Source organism: Cydia amplana, chromosome 4, assembly GCF_948474715.1.
Source record: "Cydia amplana chromosome 4, ilCydAmpl1.1, whole genome shotgun sequence".
Lineage (NCBI taxonomy): Eukaryota > Metazoa > Arthropoda > Insecta > Lepidoptera > Tortricidae > Cydia > Cydia amplana.
In genome coordinates, this window is record NC_086072.1 from 19,299,549 (window position 1) to 19,322,012 (window position 22,464).

Consider the following 22,464-nt stretch of genomic DNA (forward strand, 5'->3'; position numbering starts at 1 on the left):
TTTATCCATGTGTTTTCTGAGTTACATAAAGATAAACTTGTAAAAGCGGTATAAAATATTGATAACATTGATTTATAAAATCTTAATTGTACCTAGTCTTAAGTTAATCGTTTTTTACTTCAGCTACTCTTAAATATGTGGTTCACTGCAATGTGCCTCTGTTAAACTTTTATTGTTAAATAAAGATATTGTTATTGTTATATTGTTGTTACGAGTATGTGGGTAACCAGTCTGCTGTTTTATCTTTGCCCACCCATATGTTTACACATCATAACAGTGCACGCAGTGCCAGCGCACCATGTGAGTCGTGCGCATGTGTGCATGCTTAGATACCGTATCTCACTGACCATTGATAACGAATCGATTTAACGCTCAATCAATAAAACACCTTTATCTTTTTAATTCTCGCCATGACCGACGACGAAAAAGAACCTTGCCTAGAAAGTGGCCAGTGCGCGTCGGACCGTAAAGAGGTTTATAGCGATAACGAAACGAATAACAATGTAGTTAAAAGTGTCGCGGAAAAAGAACCTTGTTTAGTGTCAAAGGACATGGATCACTGTGAGACAGAGTGCAAGGAACACTCCGAGGTTATTTATAGAGAAAGTGAGAGTAATAATACAAATAATAATGAATTAGCCAAAGAAATTAGTGAACCTTTAGAAAATAAACAAAGTATAAGCCAGTTAGAAAATATTGAATGTTGTGATAAGGATTTAGAGGAAAAATGTAATGTGAATGGAGAAATAAGTGACTCAAATTGTGTTGAAATAATCGTTTCAAAGAATGATACAGAGTCCAATGAGGAAATAATACAGGATACGACGAATTGTGATACAAAGAAGGTTTGTGATACATTGGGTTTTTTATATCAGTGTTACTTTCTACTGTATTTTTCCTTATGAATATTGTATGTAGTCTAGTGCATTGATTGGATTTTAATTGTCTTGGAATAAGTTAAGGCGGTCTTACGCTTTTAATAATAGAGTGGTATTCAGAGACTGATTGCATTTCGTTTTAATGTAGGTATATAAGTTGGTTCGAGTATAAATAAACTTCTGCTGAATTTTGTAAGAATTGAAAATCTGTAAATAAATACATGACGTGCTAAGTGATGATGGCATTTGCCTACTAATTAATGTAACAACCGTTTCGTAGCCGATTGATAAGATAACAGTAGGTATGCATAACATAATTGCCTAAATACGTTAAGAAACTTTGCTTAGGTTGCTTTATTATTTACAAGACAATTTAGTTTATAAAACAAACTATAAAAGACGGGTCCACAAGATGTAAATAAACTAACATGTTTAAAAAATAATATTATCAATAACATTAAAAAATAACACAATATAAAAAGATGCCCATTGATTAAACATAATGGATATTTTGAAGAAGTAAATCTGCTAATGTGCATCCAGATCTAATAGCGAATACGCCGCCGTACCCTATGCCTTTTGTAATAAGTTCCACCGATGGACAGTTATCAGTGTGGGCGATGGTACGTGATGTGACCGAGAGACTCGCGAAAACTACGCATTCACAGCATATTCACCAACCCCGAGAACTATGCATTCACAGCATATTCGCCGACCCCGAGAACTACGCATTCACAGCATATTCACCAACCCCGAGAACTACGCATTCACAGCATATTCACCGACCCCGAGAACTACGCATTCACAGCATATTCACCAAACCCCATAACTCAACAATAATTGCTTTGCTTCCAGGGATGGCGCAAACCAAAATCACGTACAGTGATGCCGGCGGGCAGCGTGTCCGGCGGCGCGCGGTCACCGCCACACGACGATCAAGACGAGACCCATCATAATGGGAAGGTGAGTGATACGTCTAAAGGTGAATCGGACGGTTCATTTTCGTGTTTCTTTATTCATCTTTCACTTTAAGTGACACGTGTGAACCAAAAGTGAAAAATGAATTCATTAGTGAAATAATCCAACAGTGTTGGATATTTTCATCCGGCATCTTTCACTCGCGAGTGCGAATAAACAAAAAATTAACAGTGTGAACACATTTTGCATATTTTTCTCATCTTGTGGGCATACACTTTTGAATACCGTTTTAGATCAGACCGTCTAGGCGTTTAGCATGAGTTGCGTTCTCGCGCGCGAGTCCATACTTGATGTCGCGCAAGATCTATATAATCGCGCGCGAGAACGCAACTTATGCTAGCAAGTCAGGAGTGGTACAACGAGGTTGCATACAGTGGTATACTGCAACGCGTAGAATGGAAGAGTGAGTGCTAGGTCTAAAAGTTGACTATCGAACACCAAAAATGCGATAATATCGAGTATTCCTTACCGTTGGACCTGAAATGTGATATGAGCCGATAACGTGGGTGTGAGTGACTAGTTATGTTAATTAAGCGCAGCCCTTTAATGAAGGCGAAGATGACCCTTGGTCCTTCAATTGCAATGACGTATCCAGTCTTTCCATCGAGTAGAGTAGATTTTACTATAGTCATATGGAAATTAACATTTGAAATTAATACCGATATGTTTTATTTGTTTTCAGGATAAAGATGGAAAAAAGAAAAGCAAAAACAAAGAAGGTGGGTTGTTGTTGTATTTTCAATCATATACATTTCAAATTAAGCAAATATAAAACATATCTAACTTTAATGCATTACTAACTAAAACTTAATTTTATGCCGCTTTTGGACTTCTGTCGGTGAGTTTACTAATTAATTTGTGACGTAAAAAATAATTATATTTATAACAGGTACTTACCTACCCCAGTTTTTAGTTGTCAACTTTGTATTTTTTTTTTATATATCTGCCAAATATGTGTCATTCGCGAAATACTGAAAAGTAGTGAGGGTTTTCGGAGAATTACATTTTCTTTCCGTAAAACCATAATAAAGGCAAAGGCACACCGGCTGCGTGTGCGTACTGCGAGAACGTCGATATGCGCGGTGCGCGTACGCTTAAATATTTAGGCCGCGCACGCACACATCACGCAAGCGGTGTGCCGTCTTTCATACGAATCTGTATATTGCAACGCACACGCGCCCGGTGGGCTCAGGCCTTTATACACTACAACAAACAGCTTAACAAACGTTTTTTTCTGCTTTTACAGATATGCGTTCAGTTCTCATCGAAGGCGTATTATTCCGAGCACGTTACCTCGGTTCAACCCAGCTGGCCTGCGAAGGACAGCCAACTAAAGCCACCAGGATGCTCCAAGCCGAGGAGGCGGTCTCCAGAATCAAGGTAACATTGGCTGTTTGACCATTCCATGTCCTAACCCTAATGTAAAAATAAAGTTTTGGAGGGAAATGCACGCCATATTGATAACCATAGACTAAAAATAAATGTCAAATGGAGTTTGACAGATGCGTTTAGTTTTTCCAGAGCTAAAGAAACTTTTTAAAATATAACTAATCAGATACTGGAAAAATTAAGCTATAATTTACTATAAAATAATAAAATAAAACTTGTACTAATTTCCGTTTCGAATTTATTAGACAGGTTGCACAACATACCTTTACTATTCTTATCTTTATAATATCTTTACTATTTTCTTTTTAACTAATTTGCATTCTCATAATAAACTTTTAATAATCGTGGCGAGTACCACATTTGCCAGTGTGAATCGGTATAAATGTAAAATACAGTGAACGCATATAAACTATGGAAACCGCCTTTGGGAACATTACCGTTCAAATTCTCGGGCCAAATTAGCACACATACACAATTACGCCTACATTTAAATAAGACGATACGTTTACAGATCCTGTCTCTATTACACTTACGTACACAGCTAAGTGTAGATGAAATGCATATAATGTCAATAACTACCAATCAGCGACATTAATCCGCTAATAACCTTATTGCTGTACGTACTGGCAGCTTAGAGTCCGTGGTTCATATTTGATTAGAATATGACATGGGCAGGGATAGGTTTATGCAATACATTGAAGAACCAGTAAATTAATACACGTATAATAATTTACTGCAGATTAAAAGATAACTACTTGTTATGAAATGACAGACTAACATAACATAACAACATAAGTACCAAACCGGGGCAAACTGCCGAATCCGACACAAGACCAGACGATTCAACGGAGACACGCCGTTTTGTCGCCTAAATAGTGTTTAGTTTTTAAGTTTATAAAATGCATATGTATGTTAGTCTGTAAGGTATTTGTAATATGGGCCTTGTTGCCTGATTTAAAATGTTAAATAAATAAGCAAATATTCGTTGTTGTATAAATGGATTCCGCTATAATAAGTATTTTTATAGCTATATTTTATTATCAATGGCAGTGCGAAGTCACGTTCAGGTATAGTCTGTCCGTATTTCTAATATCAAGTACGCCATAGTAAATGTACGGCGAACTTGATCTTAGAAATCGGACAGGCTATACAGCCAGCAAAATGTACATGGGTACACGAATCGGGTCAAAAATATTTGAACAGGCGGAGACAAAATAAAGGCTCAACCGCACTTTCAGTTTCAACGGAAATATTTTATATGTATATAGCAGGTCAAGCAAGTTTGTCAGTAGAAAAAGGCGCAAAATTAAAATTTTGTATGGGACCATAACCGTTACAGTACAAATCGGTACAGCAGTTTTATTAAGCTGCGTGAAGCCTTTTTTTGACAAGGCATCTTGCCAGGCATCCAATCAATTTCATGTCTTTCTAATTGGACAGCTTTTGTCCATAGTTCTCTGCGAATAGGATCTTGCGGGAATCTGAATGGAAAGTAACATAACAACATAACATAAGTAACATAGAATGTAAAATGTCAATTACGAAATTTGATTATTAATTTGAAATAACTAGGTAGTTTTTTATAGCTCCATCCCATGAAAGAAAAAAGGAAAATATAAATATGTAAGAAGGAATTTATTTATTACAATATAGGATACCTAAATCAAACATAAGTTAATAAAATTGTCTACTTCATTTGGCATAACACCATCCCTATTATCCTCGTAATTTTAAAAAGTCGCATGTTATTATGAAAGTCGTATGCAGTTGTTACGTTTTAGCTTAGCACGGTAGTATTGAAAAAATGTCGTCATATTTATTCCAAATTTTACTGAAGTTATCTGTTTACTTACATGTGAAAAGTTATTCCACTGGCCTTGTTATGAGCAGAATAACTTCTGCACCACTTCACGACACATGAAGCCATTTATAGTTATAAAAAAACATTGTTTTTATAAACCAATTTAGCCATCGGTCACTGACTGTCATCTCGGTCGAACTGAAGTTGCCAATCGAACACTCTGTAAGCACCGCCTACAATCGAATACTTTACGTTGGGTTATAATTGAGCGGACAGAATACTTCCATAGTTTATATGCGTTCACTGGTAAAATATTATTTTAGTAGACTTGCATTGGAAAGAGCATGGAATTACTTCTTCTGTCTCTCACTGTGCCTATATCATTTTGCACCGAACAAAAAACAACTCACTGGCTACTAAAACTTGCTTCCTCTTGTCTATGATTAGGACTACTAAAATACTCAGACACAACACTATTTAAAACCGAAAAAAACATACACTGTTCCTTTTTCAAATTCGAACACTACCCTATCTATGCTATGGGCACTTACCTTCGCACGGCTACCTGTCTATATAGTGTCTATAATCATGGCCATTTTGTATATACTTACGTAATTTCATGCTCATTAGGTTAAGTGTTGAGAATGCTAGTGGGTTGTCCTTACCTTAGTACCTGACATAGAGGTGCGTGGATAAAGACCGTAACCGTTTAAATACTGCCGTTTTCGCTCTTATTGACATGGCACTAGAGTATTTTTTTCAGTGTGCTCCTCACCCCTCGACCCGACCCAGGAAGACTAGTCATGGCCGGCTAACCTCCTCTGGATTTTTGTCGCTTGTCGCTTGTCGCTCTGTTTTTTCCCTTTTTTTGCACATGCTTGGTGAAGGTAAGATGCTATGCTACCTTTTCGCATGCTCACAATATATCTTATTAAATACCAAGAATTATCCATTTGTGCACATTGACTGATATTCTGGAATTTTGGAAGCCTTTTTAAAGAGCGTGTTCTAGCCTGTTCTAAAGAGCGTGCGAGAAGAAACAAAGCATCAATTGAAGAAATGAGCAAAGAATCTTAATCATAGCTCAAACGCCAATTTTTATTTTTTTGTTTCTCTTTCAATCATAATGTCAAATAATTAAATATGATTAATTGGCATGAAAAAATCAATATCATTGGGACTGGGACTAATAGATAATTGTTTGTCTTTGAACTCACAGAAAAGGAGGGAATATGAGAGTTATAATTGTTTTTAGTTAGTTAAAACTATCAATCGCATTGCAGTTTGCCTGATTAATATGGCTTAAATACCTACAAAAAAAAACGAAAACATTCTATTGGAAGTTGGAACACAGCAACCACCAACACTCCTCTCGATGCAACACAAATAGTGATTTAATTGTGTAACGTTTGTGTAATTTGACTTGACTCATTAGCGGTTGGCTTTTGAATGAATCATTCCCGCTTAGCGTATACCAGAGTAAAGAGTTTTATAACGCAATAAGCTGTTAAAGTCAATGCCAAAATCATGTCACAAAATTTTACATTCTGGGCATTCGCCTGTTATTAAGACACTTATTTTTCGGGCATTATTATTTTCATTGACTTTAACATTATTTAAAACTCGTTTCTCTCGGCGTACAGTGTACAATCATGTTCACACTTCACGCGTCCGCTTCTCGCACGTTTCATTCTACGCACGATGTTACCCGATTCACACCGGCTCAGGTGGCCAATCACGTCGAACGGAATGCACTCGCGAACAAGCTTCAACGCCTTCGCACAAAATCGAACCCTTTGTCTGACTAATTAAGGTTGATTTTTCGTTAGGACGCTTTCATACTAACAGGGACGCTCGCTTCTCACATCATTGTTGAGTGTTTTCGAGTTGTTTTGCTTGCTTTTGCGCAGTTGCGGGATATGTGTGGTTTTACTGACGTGTGGAAAAAGTTGAACATTCTTTAGGGAAGATGAAACAAGAACTATAACTTTGATTGGCTTTCCATTTAAGGTAACATTTTTAAAGTAACTATTCGCATACGTTGAAGTTTGATTGGACAGAAAAATATTTTTAAAAATAAATGTTACAAAATCTTTATAGTTAGTAGATTTTTCCAATTCACTACTTTTCTTTGTAATCAACACAATTTAAACTTTATTTTATTGGGCACTTAAAAACAGTTTCGACTAGAATTTTTCAATTCGCACATGATGCATTTATGGGCACAAAGAAGAATACATAAAAAAACTTCTAGTTTTCACTAAAGCACCTAAATTTAACCAGAGAGTTTCATCTTCATGTCGTCACATACTGTCACGAAAGACTAAGGGTCAATCTCTGGTCAGCTTCATGTCCTGACTTTCTGTCACGAATGACTTAAGGCACAATCTCTGGTCAGTTTATCCCTGGTATCTAAGCCCCACGTTCTTGTAAAAGTACAATTTAAAATCGTGTTACGTATAGCCTTAAAAAAAAACAAACCACTGGTGATTTAGGTGTAATATTAGTATTACCGTACAACAATCGTATACCGTATACATACATTTAAACGAGCAATTCTTGTATATATATTTCGGGGATCTCGGAGGAGACTTTGGAGTTTAGCAGCTCTAAAAAAAAGCAAAGCTTAGCATTGTATGTGAGAGCGAGCGTCTGAGGAGGCTAGCCGTCCACAGTGGGGCTGCGAGGGCCCGTACTCCGGCGTGTACGCGGCGCCGGCCGCCGTGTTCCGGCTCACCTTCCTGGGCTCGGTCGAGGTCGAGGAGGACAAGCGGCGGCGGAAACGCCTCAAGAAGAACATGGTGGAAGAGGCGGTTAATAAGATTAAGGTGCGGGTGGTAGCACTGTAAGGTTGTCTATGGTCAGATTTTTTGGTTAGGGCTGTGGCGTTTTGTTTCTGACGTATATTAGTATACTGTTTTTGGTTTCACGTTAAATGTTCTATACTTCGGATTATATAAGGGATAGTTTTCAAGGGGATTGCTATTATTTCGTTTTTTTCAGTAATGTGTTTTCACAAGGCGCAGAGTATGACACTGCGAGATGGACACTATACAAAGGATGTTAAAAATTTAAAATGATCTGTATGATATGCCTGGTCGAGCAAAAGTAAACACATACGTAGCCACAGCCATGCCACAGCATCCTTTTCTCGAATCCATTTAGGGCACCTCAAAACTTTTTGTTAGTTCGACTTGCAAAGTTAGACGTGTTACGTTTTGATGGGATAAATGTCAGAGAAACGACACCTTACAGTGCTTACGCTCATAGATATGAAAACCTGTAAAGTTTAGAACAATTTTGGTTTTTATTCACGAAATATTAAGACAATTGAACTAAAAAAATATTTGTTAAAATTTAAATGTTGATAGGTATTAATAATGAAAACAATACCAGAAAATTCGTAACGCTTCGCTTGCTTTCAAAATTTTATTGGGTTTTTTATTCCCCATAAATTTTAATTAATTACGGATAATGTTTTGAATGCACTATCAATATTTAGTTAAGAAGGAATTATAGCAATTTAAAAAGTACAGTATTCATAAACAAACATGTTTAAATATGGTACCAACATATAGCTAACTATTGATAGTGTTAAATCGGTTAAAACTATACTCCACCATCTCCATTATTTATGTAATTCGATACTTCAATGTAGAATTTGGTTTCAATCATATTCATTACAAGTATTACAACATAGCATGCACGAATAATGTACTAATAACACTTGTTTTCCCTTCGCCTTCCATGGGGTACATCAGGCATTGGTAAGTTCTAAATTCTAAATTGAACACATCCTCGCCTGGTCGTGTGTCATTGCCCTTATCCTAATGTTACAAAAACATCTCTCTTTCTCATCTGTTACCTTATTTAAAAGAAGTCAAGTTAAACTTTTCGTCATTAGAAAAACGCGTGAAATTAAATAAATATAGATCCGGAAGTTCTATATTTTTAGAACATTTAACCTTCAGAAACTTCTTAGGTACTTTTTTTTAATTGCCGCCGTTTTAGTGCCAGAAATGGTAGTTTAATTAAATCAGTAATGCCAACATTAAAGAACAATAAGGTACCTTTCACACGCGACCATGTCAGCATTTGTAATGTGTGTCAAACTTGGAGGATATAATCAAACGGAGACGCCATGTCTGTAATTTTCTGTACAAAACAGTCTGCCGATTTTTGCGGGGGAGGGGAACGTCAAATGTATGCGTAACGTAAAAATAGCCATGTCAGATAAACGTCAGCCCATACATTGTGTATGACCGTTGGCCGCCTATTTTCGACAGAGGGGAAAGCCTGTTAATGGCTACTCCGTTTAGTTGTATCCTCCAAGGTGTCAAAGCTAAGCTCTGCTCGTATAACTATTTATTGTTTCATAAATCAACATTAACAACATAACAACACAAAAATGCAATTTTAACCACTGCAATGTCTACAACACTATTGGAACTGGAATATACTACTAGTTAAAACACATTTTTATTTTCATCAAGTATAAATTATATGTATTACATTTTTACCTTTTGACTACCACGACTTTTTGTTTAAGACAGAATATAAAATTGTACGAGTGGGGGTCAAAAGGAATAGCACATCTATATCGATAAATTTGTTTGTTAAACCAGCACTATCTAAATTTTTACATTTATTAAAAAAATATGATAAAATCCGCGAATTTAACAAGCATCAACAGTTATACACATATAAAAACGACTAGGTACCTATATGAATATAAGAACCTGTGTGTTATTATTATTTTAGTGACACGTCGCTACAATAGTTCAACTTGCAAGTACTTTAGGCACATGAAACAAAAGTCTAAAACCTAAAACTAACTTTTTTTTTCAGGCTCCCGAAGGTGAAAACCAGCCAAGCACAGAAGTAGATCTCTTCATATCGACGGAGAAAATCATGGTCCTGAACACAGAACTGAAAGAAATCATGATGGACCACGCGCTCCGTACCATTTCGTACATCGCTGATATAGGGGACCTGGTGGTTCTTATGGCAAGGAGAAGATTTGTGCCGCACGAGACGGATTCTGATCAACCGAAATTGAATAGGACGCCGAAGATGATTTGCCATGTTTTTGAGAGTGAAGAGGTGAGGGTTTCTTTATTAAATATGTACTTATGTGTAGGTATAAATAATTAATTATAATGAATGAAGTCATTAAGTCCGGTTAAAGTGGTCTAATACTCAGAAAATAAAGTATCCATTCGAGCAGTTTCTGCTTCGTATATAACTAAAAAATTTAATAACTAAGTACCTACTGTATTTATACCTAACTAGCTTTTGCCCGCGACTTCGTCTGCGTGGATTTAGTAATTTGGGTAGCTTATTTTTTATCCAATCTGCTTTTTATCGATTCCCCGTACAAATGTCCACCCCCATTTTCACCCCCTTAAAGGATGACTTCTGGGATAAAAACTACCCTATGTCCTTCCCCGGGACTCAAACTATCTCTATACCAAATTTCAACAAGATCGATTCAGCGGTTTAAGCGTGAAGAGGTAACAGACAGACAGACAGTATTATATTAAGTATGGTATGGATTAGTATGGATTGTATTCTGATGGCTTGATAGTTTTTACTTCATGATGGAACACGAGACACAAACATAACCTCCGGTTCCTCCAACCCTCCAACCATACTCATTACATTGCTGTAGTTGGGTAAAAAACACCATGGCACCAGATAAAAATACTCAAAGAAAAATAATTTCGCTCCAGCAAATGTTTTACTACAAAGTTCAATTTTCCTTTCGTATTTCAGGCGCAATTCATTGCACAATCCATCGGCCAAGCCTTCCAGGTGGCATACATGGAGTTCCTCAAAGCGAACGGGATCGAGGACCACAGCTTCGTCAAAGAGATGGACTACCAGGAAGTCCTGAACAGCCAGGAGATCTTCGGGGATGAACTACAGATGTTCGCCAAGAAGGAGCTGCAGAAGGAAGTGGTGGTGCCGAAGACGAAGGGGGAGATTCTGGGGGTGGTGGTGGTGGAGTCGGGGTGGGGGTCCATGTTGCCGACGGTGGTGATCGCTAATTTGGCACCAGCGGGCGCGGCGGCGAGGTGTGGTCAGCTCAATATAGGTAAGTTCAGGAGAAGCTTAATGTTTTTAGGGTTCCGTACCCAAAGGGTAAAAACGGGACCCTATTACTAAGACTCCGCCGTCCGTCCGTCCGTCTGTCACCAGGCTGTATCTCACGAACCGTGATAGCTAGACAGTTGAAATTTTCACAGATGATGTATTTCTGTTGCCGCTATAACAACAAATACTAAAAACAGAATAAAATAAAGATTTAAGTGGGGCTCCCATACAACAAACGTGATTTTTGACCGAAGTTAAGCAACGTCGGGCGGGGTCAGTACTTGGATGGGTGACCGTTTTTTTGCTTGTTTTGCTCTATTTTTTGTTGATGGTGCGGAACCCTCCGTGCGCGAGTCCGACTCGCACTTGGCCGGTTTTTTCTATAGAAGGTTCTTGTTGGGTAGATGAGTCGCTTAAGTACTTCTTAAAATTATATCCTGTCTGCCGGAAGTCAACAGTAACACAATGTACCTATAAAAAAACTTTGTAGAAAAAAGCACAGCTTTTTTGGTTCATGGACTACCCAGACCCAGGAGAAGTAGATAATACATATTAGAACCAATTAAACTGTTTTCAGAAAATATTTTAATTTGTTGTTATTTCAAGTAGAAACACTGCTATATAAATTATAAACTGAAATAAATGTCATATACTAAGAAAAAGCCAGCCTGGGGCACTGGAAGCTTTAGTATATGACATTTATTTCAGAAGTAGACAACCCAACTAGGTACATGATCGAAGATGTATTTTGTATAAATTTTGCCTGCATACGTCTTTTATCTTGAGTAATCAATCCGAACCCACATTTTTTTTGAAGTAAGTCCTTTTTGTTTTTTTTTTTTATATTCAGTGTTATATCTCAACCTACACTTCTTTTCTACTTAACTGTAAAGGGGCCCACTGATTAACAGTCCGCCAGACGGTATCGGCCTGTCAGTTATTCGGAACTGTCAACTTTTTGTTCTAACTGACAGGCCGATACCGTCCGGCGGTCTGTTAATCAGTGGGCCCCTTAAAGCTTATTCGTAAGACATCTCAATTCAGAATCCTGACCTCCTTGTATTGATGCGAAAGATATCCGATTTCCTCTATTTTCATCCGCAATACATCTTTAAATCCCCTGTAACTTTGCAGGTGATCAAATAATCGCAATAAACGGCGTGAGCCTGGTCGGTCTACCACTCTCCACGTGTCAGACTTACATCAAGAACTCAAAGAACCAAACGGTGGTGAAGTTGACGGTGGTGCCTTGCGCGCCCGTGGTCGAGGTGAAAATCAAACGGCCCGACACTAAATATCAGCTCGGGTTCAGCGTGCAAAATGGAGTGGTGAGTTTTCTCTTTACAAATGTCCTTGCATTAGAGCGTTTTCCAAAATAAATGTACATTTCATTCATGTCTTCAAAATATTGACTTCTTGGGCTCATTTTACTCAGAACCATTTGTACGTGAAAATATTTTTCCAGTGCGTTACGTTCATACAAATAAAAAAATTATTCATACAAAAATGTCACGATCTGGAAAGCAAATCTTGGGACACATTTTTTCATGTATGAGGCGCGAATGTACAAATGATTCTGAGTAAAATGAGCCCAAGAAGTCAATATTTTGAAGACATGAATGAAATGTAGGTACATTTTTTTTGGAAAACGCTCATTTTCATTTAGACGGGGCAAGAACTCGCATGCGAGTTTGATTACATTGCGTCGTTTGATCGATCGACTGAATTGATGTAACCTCAATGGTCCGCAATGTAACTAAAATCGTATACGAGTTCGCGCGCCGTCTAAATGAGCCATTGACCTGTCTTCCGACTCTCCCCCGAGTCCTTTATCAGCTGCGTCCAAGAGATATAGATAAAAAGTATACCTCGTACAATTCGTACATGTACAGTCAGATGCAGAGAGAGGTTTAGGTTCGAAAGACGTTTATCCTTTTGAACGCCACAGACGGCAATTGACGTCAACGCAAAATCGTGACAACGACGCCAAAGACAGCATTTGCCGTCGATCGTTTTTTGATGAAAATCTACTAAAAAAACACCCCACTTTTAGGTTGGCATTATTTATTCACAAAACTAAATTTTACCCCCGTAGCGTCACTGGCACGGCAAATGGATGCGCCGTTTGGAGTTCAAAAGGTTATGGAACGAATATCGTTCCATAGACCTCCATAGATTTAGAAAATTGATTCCTCCATAACTAAATGGATTATGTTTTTAACTAACATTAATATGATTGTCGTACAGATATGCAGCTTACTCCGCGGCGGTATCGCCGAGCGCGGCGGCGTGAGAGTCGGCCACCGCATCATCGAGATCAACTCGCAGAGCGTCGTCGCCGTCCCGCACGAGCGGATCGTTAATCTACTGGCGACATCTGTGGGCGAGGTACCACATTATATTTTAGCCAATAGCATAGATAAAAAAAATACATACAGTGCTCACTCCATACATCAGTTCAGACTATTAATTTCAGTGTCTACATCTAGCATCGAGTAGCGGAACTATCAGTACTGCTTGACAATAGATGTAGCACCGACCGGAAAGTCTTATCTCAACAGCATAAGACTTTCCGGTCGGTGCTACATCTATTGTCAAGTAGCAGTACTGATAGTTCCGCTACTCGATGCTAGATGCTAATAGTCTTTTTGGTACTAAAACTGATGTATGGAGCATGGTCTAATAAAACATGGTCTTCTCTTCCCAGAGTGTCACTTGCCTACATCACAATAACATTGCCACTTTATTTCAACATAACATGTTACATGGGTACATTATATCTATGGTTAATAAGTTAAAATATTTCTTTATAATTTTATAATTTTCATTTATATGTATTTTATCTTAAATCTTACAAAAACACGTCATTTTTAATTATTCTTTAGCAATATCTTCCGATTCACGAAATAAATTTCAGACGTTCGGGTAATTCTGTTTATACTACTGGCAACACAGGATAGCGCTGTCACATTTGACAATCCGCCATTTTGTCCCTGACCGTCATCCTTGTCGAACGCGTGTTAATTGTTATTTCCTTCTCGCTCAGTGTCAGCAGTCGCAGTGTTTTCCAAACTTTTCACGTCGTAAGCTTGGTAATTAATGTTTTGTTACGAAAATGGTTGGCTGCTCTATTCGGAACTGTAAGAGTAGGAGTGAAAAGTGCAGTATAGATTTGTTTTATCTTACTATGTTTCTACATGAATAACTTAAAATTAATGCCGTTAAAATAATTTTCACCGTTGGTTAAAATTCTCCCACATTTTAAAGTTTGAGAACCTGTAAACAGCATGATGACGTAGGCAAGTGACAGTTAGGTCATTCGCGAATCTCGGAAGAGAGTACCAGGCGGAGTATATTATTATACCATGGTATGGAGTGAGCACTCTGTATTTTTTTCTCTATGCCAATAGGGTATTTGACTGTATTTAAAATAAATTAATTTACACCATGCAAGAAATAAAGTAACAGAAGATTAATAGAGTAACGTGGACAGCAGTTATTTTTAAACAACATTTCTATTTTAAAACCCGTAAAAACTATAAAGAGTAGGTTATTTGATCGTGACCTCGCATGCTAGTGATTCATATTAATTCCATAGTAGCAAAATTGTTTTGACAGTTTGATAAAAGAAACTGATTTGACTAGTAGTCAAATACCCTATTACATGATTACCAATCGGCTTCCGACGGTCCAATATTACCCTGACCTTGGTCGGGGTGCAATGCAATTCTGTGGCAAACCAGCGTTCACCTTGGCCGGAAGCTTTGCTGGTAGCCGTAAGGTAATTCTTATTGTGTTGCGATGAACCACAGATTAGCTAGAAACTTTTTTCGCGAAGGTTTAAGAGAAAAATATTATGATAAGACATCGACCATTTGCTAAATATTGCAAAGTCCGTGCAGCGTTAGCTTAGTCGGACTTAGGGCCAGTTGCACCAACCCCATTTGACAGACTGATCAACGTCAGCCGCGCGCCTCGGCGCTTTACTATAAAACTTTCCAATTTCCATACATAAAAATTTCGCGACCTCTTTAACGATGCGAACAGTTTGGTGCATCCGATCCGACCCTTAAATAGTGCAAAAATAGCAGCAGTTAATGCTCTCTTATTAGGCTTATTTTTTCCAAACGGAGTAGGTTTACAACTTTATTTAGGTACCAGCATAGACTAGAAATCCTCTAGACGGAGTTTAGAGCAATTATTTCATGAAACCGATGCTGCCAAAAATACAGGGGTTCGGGGGGACGAGGTGAGCGAATCCCGTGCCGTGATTGGTCCGTTCAAAGACACGGACCAATCACGGCACGGGATTGACTCGAAGATGGAGTAAAACTACCGTATACGTGGCAGAGGGGGTAGCGTTACTATGCTCAGTCTAGAGGATGTCTTGTCTGTGGGTACCTGTTAGTTAAAGTAGAAAATCCCTTATGAAATTCACACAGATTTAACAGTTTTGCAGTTTCAACCAGCGATATAGCTTGTTAAATTGTTTCCATCTGACTCCAAATGTTATTTTTCCAGATCCTAATGAAGACGATGCCGACCTCAATGTTCCGGCTGCTGACGGGCCAGGAAAACCCCGTGTTCATATAAGCGCCGCCGCGCGACACAAGTGCCTGCTTACGATATTACACGCAGATTTAATGTTGGCCCTGTCATACATTCACTTTAGCACAGATAAAAAATGTAAAGGCGTTTACGAGGACTTATTCTATACGGTCGACACCTGGGGGCCTGCCGCGAAAACCGAACTTCGCAAATTGCGGGATCTTTCTCTTTTACTCCAACGAAGGCGTAATTAGAGTGACAGAGAAATATGCCCGCAATTTGCGAACTTCGATTTTCGCGGTTATAGCTGGATGGCAGATGCCGGATTATCTCTGGCAACATTTTCCAATCTGTGGAAGTCCCTATAATTACTCTGGCAAAACCACTTTGTCAGTAGAAAAAGGCGCGAAATTGACATCGGAGGACAACCCTTGTAACCTCCAAACTATAAAATAACAGGTTACTAATAGCTGAAAGCGGTCGCCATTTCTTTGAGAGGCATAACATTGAAACTATTCTAACATTGGGCATCAATCTTTCTGACAGATTTTCGTAACCATAGACAATCTGGGTCCCAATTCAGATCATGTATATATTTGGTCAACCAGATCTTGACAGTAGAAAAAGGCGGCATATGGCGGCATATTTGAAAATGTAGGCGCGAAGGGATATCGTCCCATAGAAAATTTGAATATCGCGCCTTTTTTTACTGACAAGATTTGGTTGACCAGCTATAGTTTGGCCAGCCATTTCCGTCAGTAGAAAAAGGCGGCAAAATAAGCGTGAAGGGCGGACTTCACCCATACATGAATTTCACGCCTTTTTCTACTGACAAAGTGGGTTTGCCAGAGTATACGAGTATGGATGGTGATGACCCTCTTCTATGGGAAATGCCGGTAAAAACGAAGATGTTACTTTTCTTTGTGTTACTGTTGCATTCCCTATATAAAAATAACTAGGTAATGTGTGGTATAAGTACGTGCGTATTGTTAATATTACATATTGTGTACGACAGGAGAAAAAAATGAATCTGTAATAAAAATTACATTTGCGTGTATTTTAAAAATGGCTTGTAACTTTTGTAATTAGGTAGGTGTTGTGTTTATGAATCTCAAGAATGACTAAAAATAATTTAGTTATTTTATTTACTGTTATTTAAAAAAAATTACAAGTTTAACCTTGGAACGCCACGCCTATCGTGTGCGTTACCCAGTTGGCGTCTTTGGCGGTCAAAAGGTTAAACGCAAGTCGAAATAGAACGCACATACGATATGCTCTATTTTCTATAGTATGAAAGTGACGGTGACAGGGCCCAACAACTAGCTTAGCCTCAAAATACTCGAAATCCCGCGGGAAACGTGACGACAGAGCGGGACGCTTAATAAATGCTTATGTGGCTGAATAAGGTACTTAGGATAAGTTGTGTATCTCTCTAATAACACTTGCATTTACTAAAACGGGAGTTTTGCTGTATCTAATTTTAATTGCTTTTTTTTTCGAGATAAAGCTTTAAATCGCGAGTTAGTATGAGGCGGTTAAAAATTTTAAGAATGTTGCCAGCATATTTGAGATAAAATTGGGATTCATTCAAAAAATTTTCATTTATCACACTGACGTGTTAACTTTAATTTTCGTTTAAGTAAATGCAAGTGTCAGTTCTTTGATTGTCATGACAATGTGTATTTATACCGGTGTTGTGAAAAGGTTCGAGTGTTATTCAAAGTATTGTCAATAAAACCCACTTTATTAATATTAGTAAAATGTTATAATTTTTTTTACTGACTACCACCACCACTTGAATACCTAAATTGGTTCCTTAATAATTTATGAGAGGTCTCTAAATCAAGAAACTACATACTTCTAAGTAAATTGAATAAATAACGGTTAAAATTGTAACTCATTTGACTAGTCTAGTAATTTGATTTGACTTTAATCTACGCTCGAACCATTTCATGATACGAATTTATACTCCATTAAATGTACCTTTAGATTGAATATCACATACCCATTCATATCTGCTTAGTTTGTAATATTTTTCAAATGAACGCCGGATTGTATACATATATTATCGTACATCATCGTTGTCAAGTAAAGTAAAAAAATAGTATTTACGCCATCTTTGATCAGAGACTTTTGTGTTGCCATATTTGTCGAATATCTCCTTAGTTTTTTATTAAATAATATATTAATAATCTCTGCCATTATTTTGTAATAATCATTTTTTTACATTTTCATCTCATCATTCCATGACTTATCTCATTGATCATCAATAATTTCATTAATTTCGTTAATTTAATAGAAAAAAATATATTTATATTTTATTTCATTTGAATAGAGAGAGCGCTCCAGTATTTTGAGAAAATAAATTATAGATTTTGAAAGTCATATATGCACCATTGATCAAAATGTGATTACATTAAAATTTTCTTTCGAATTAGAAATTGTAGTATGTGGTTTGAATCCATGAAAAAACAAATTTTAAGACATCTTTTAAACGTCTATCGATGTGTTAAGACCATTCTACAGTGATTATATTTAAAAAATGAATTGATTAGTGGGTATAGTAATGGATGAAAGCATTATTTCGTGTAGCATTTCAAAAGATATATCATATTTTGTAAATTTTATAGTGTCGCTATAGCATTACTATGTAACCTATAATATAATGTATGTCCTATGTTCTTAGCTAGGCTTAGCGCTCTGAGGACGCGTTCTAATATTTATTTATGTATAAATATTTACTAAATTGACTAAATCGTCATTATAAGACCATTAGGACCCTTAACATCTTGCTTATATGATATTATCCCTATGGAATCTTTTAACCTTATGTATACTATCTCCAGACACGTTAATTTTACCTCTCTGCCGGCGTCTTTTATGCCTTTTGTATCGCCATTTCTCTCACTCCCAAGTTCCCTGTTGTAAATTTAAATTACCCCAGAATTTACTATAATTTCTGACGCTGGCAACACCATTCAAACATTATCGATGTTCAAGTTAATATTATATCATAGTCTGATGTAATTTTATATTGCTAGCTGTTGTGAATAAAATTTATTTACATTGAGACAGATAATAAGTATAGCTTTTATCGTGGGAGCTGGTATGGTAGGTACACTGTAACATGTGAAATAACTATTGTTGTTTTCATTTCTAAGAGTATTATTCTAGTCTGCATTAAAGTTAAGAATAAACTGAACAAACTGGTCGTTGTTGTTTTATTGTCCAATGTAACGGGATATTCCCACTAGTTACCACCAAGTTGTTACCGGTGGTAACAGTTGAGAAAAATAATTCTCAGTAGTTACCAACAACTCACTTTTGGTGGTAACTAATGGGAATTTTTAATGTTAGTTGTTACCACCAAAATATTTTAATGTTAATTAACCGATATAAATATGGAGTGGGTTATTTTTTCCAACGACAGTAAGTGTTTACCTATAACCAATTTGGCCATGACAGCAAAAAAGAGTTATTACGTTGTTTTTTCAGTTCGATAACAGTTATAGATATCTCAAAATTGACGGTATATCTACTTCTGGTTCAACTCACCTCGGTCTCCCCATAATAATCTTCATACGAGCTGGCGCCGTTCTCTAAGTATAAGACTAACAAGTACTTAATGGTATGTTAGGTAACATTTCAACCGTGATAATCGGTGCTAAAGTTGACCTTTTGCCTTTTTCCCTATTACATAAGGAAAACGGATGTATGAATGTCATTCGTCATTATTATTAACTGCGAAAAGGACCTAATTAATGAAACCTACCTAGTTTATTAATGTTCGTTTATGAATAAGTAAGTACAATATTATTAGGTACCTACTGCTATGGTCAACCAGATCTTATTATATAGATATAGAAAAAGGCGGCATATTTGAAAAATGTAGGCGCGAAGGGATATCGTCCCATAGAAAATTTGCGTTTCGCGCCTTTTTTTTACTGACAAGATTTGGTCGACCAGCTATACCTGTTATTTTCAATCTACATACCTACCTAGATTAAGGTAAATATATCTATCTATCTAATACCTTTAAACGAGCAATTCTTGTTTATTTATTTATTTATTTATATATATATTTCGGGGATCTCGGAAACGGCTCTAACGATTTCGATTAAAATGCTATATGGGGGTTTTCGGGGGCGAAAAATCGATCTAGCTAGGTCTTATCTCTGGGAAAACGCGCATTTTCGAGTTTTTATATGTTTTCCAAATATTAAAAAAGTTAAATTACGAGACGAGAGCAAGACGAGAGGCTGCATACTGAAATAACCTTATTTTGTCGCGTCCTTTGTGATGACGTCACTATCAATATCGGTCATTGCATTGAGATTAGGAATCGGAGATCAAATGCTATCAGGTCTGGCCGCGTAGCCAACATGCCAATCGCTTACGCTCCGTAGCGATCGAAACGCAACTGTCACTGTCGCATTAATATGGAAGAGTGATAGAGAGACCAAGCGTTTCGTTGTCGAAGCGATAGCGATTGTCACCTTGGCTAGGCCGGCAGATTGGCAAGGTTGGCGATAAACAAACAAAATAGAATCAAGATACCTAGCCAAGATGCCAATTGTTTCGTAACGAACGCCACGGTAATCTCTCTATCACTCTTCCATATTAGTGCGACAGAGACATTAGTGTTTCGTTCGCTACGGAGCGGAAACGATTGGCATCTTGGCTAGGCACCCAGGACTGTCGCAAAGACAATAATAAGACGCTAATGTCTGGCTTATAAAATAAATAAGATAAAAAACCGGTCAAGTCAAGTGCGAGTCGGACTCGCGTTCCACGGATTCCGTCGTTAATGAAATATCTTTAAAAATCCGTAGGGGTCGGATCAAAAACTAAGTAATTAAGGTTGACTGCCTGTGCCTACCCTACAGATATATCAGTGACGGGTACCTATAAAATTTTGAAAATGTATAAGAATGATAATAATTAGTAAGAAGTACTTAATAATAAGCAAACTGTGTTATTGTGAACTACCAAATTATTTGCTACACCCTTTCCAGGGTCCACGTATGTAACATCTATACAATGGTATGCAAATAAAGATCTCTCTCTCTCTCTCTCTATAGAGCTCGATTCCTACCGGCATGCCTATGCCAACAGTTGAACACTTCTGCTACATCTCAGTGGAAAAGGCAAGTCAAACTAGCTCCAGCTTGCCTACGTACAGTATCTACACTAGTCTCCAAATTAGTCATGTCACGCCCTCGCATTCTGACGAGTCGAATAGGACTCCATCTGCGTAACTGCTCCCACGCGGCAGTAATTTAACGCTATAAAGGCTTCTAGAATTTCGTTCTTTTCTTCACTTGAACGAAACCATAGTGGTATGTATGTATAAACTCTTTATTGTACAAAACACAAATTTATGGCACAGGATAGGCAGTACAAAGGCGAACTTGTCCCTTTAAGGGATTTCTTCCAGTTAACCTTAATAAATAAATTGATAGATAGAATAGATTAATATGAATAAATAAATAAAAATAGGATGGGTAAAGTAATTCGACGAATCTCATGGCTCCTCTACACGATGGGCCAGCGCCGGCCACTCCAAGGGACGCATTTATGCGTTAGAGGGAGCAAGTGATATTGCTATCTCATTCTACCGCATGGCTCCGTCCCTTGGAGTAGCCGGCGCTGGCCCATCGTGTAGAGGAGCCATTAGTATAGTAAGTACGTAGATAGGAGCATCAATAGGAGAGGTCAATACGAGTTGACCTCAGTTAAAATACTGTGGTGCATAAATAAGACTTAGTTGGAAGTATAGATGAAATATCCTTGCATCACAAAATAAGGCTATAAAGGCGCATGTGACACCCATGGAGTTGCAAGCTTTCATATGCTACTGTAACCGCTTACCATCAGGAGGGCCATGTTAGTTTGCCAATGGTATAAAAAAAGGTCTGGCACATTCAAACTGAATACGGAATTATATTTCCTAATAGTTACCAGTGGTAAAAAAAATCCCAGTAGTTACCACTGGTAACAACTTGGTGGTAACTAGTGGGAATAATCCATTCATTTTAGTGTTTTAGACAGTTTTATAGTAAGTTCACTGAGATATTATGCAAACTCGCTGCCCTAAAGTGCCTAGCGACTAGGTAATGCGGTACTGAGTATGTCGAGATCCGGGAATTCCGGGTTCTGATACTGTATTTGTATAGAAAACCAGTACCGGGAGCACTCCATACTAGCGACCCTATCTGCAATCATCCATTTAAAGGAGCTTACCAGAAACTTTGAAATTCTGAATCCAATATGACATACAACCAGTGTTGGCCGAAAGTTAATGCAAATTGAAAATGCTGGCCATAAACCATTATAAATTGAATCGTAAACTATAATCGTCAGATACGGTTTAAGGTTCAATTTATAATGGTTAATGGCCAACATTTTCAATTCGCATTAACTTTCGGCCAACACTGCATACAACTCTTCTCTGAGATGGAGCTACAGAACTCATTGCAGTAGCCTACCATATCACTTTTTCCTTTATAATAACACAAATAAGAAAGTAGGTACTGTCTACAAAATAAATGAAGCTTTCAATAAATTATGGTCTATATTTATTATACCAACACTGCTTCCCAGACATACCTATCCAATTATTCAATGTTACAAAAAATATATGAAAAAAAAACTTGGTTGTTCTTTTAACCACAAGCCTGTCCTTGGACTAAAATTCAACAAAAAAATGAGTTATTAACTTAAAATACAGTGTGCTAAAACTAATTCAAGTCATATGGATAACATTTTACTTAC

General features: G+C 37.4%; 1 protein-coding gene across 7 annotated transcripts in view; it reads left to right on the plus strand.

The window, feature by feature from the left end:
- LOC134647378 (protein lin-10-like) overlaps positions 1–15,853 on the plus strand; it is a 93,969-nt gene extending 78,116 nt beyond the window's left edge. For 3 of the 7 annotated variants that reach the window (XM_063501716.1, XM_063501717.1, XM_063501723.1), the window contains 9 exons: positions 1,734–1,841; positions 2,539–2,575; positions 3,103–3,236; positions 7,722–7,880; positions 9,895–10,149; positions 10,822–11,143; positions 12,277–12,470; positions 13,390–13,530; positions 15,664–15,853. In XM_063501716.1, the coding sequence (XP_063357786.1) occupies positions 1,734–1,841; positions 2,539–2,575; positions 3,103–3,236; positions 7,722–7,880; positions 9,895–10,149; positions 10,822–11,143; positions 12,277–12,470; positions 13,390–13,530; positions 15,664–15,735 (1,422 nt within the window). In that variant the 3' untranslated portion in view covers positions 15,736–15,853. The remainder of the gene's footprint in view (positions 1–1,733; positions 1,842–2,538; positions 2,576–3,102; positions 3,237–7,721; positions 7,881–9,894; positions 10,150–10,821; positions 11,144–12,276; positions 12,471–13,389; positions 13,531–15,663) is intronic. The other 4 variants (XM_063501719.1, XM_063501720.1, XM_063501721.1 and 1 more) reach the window with 3 other exon arrangements.
- The last annotated feature ends 6,611 nt before the right edge of the window (positions 15,854–22,464 follow it).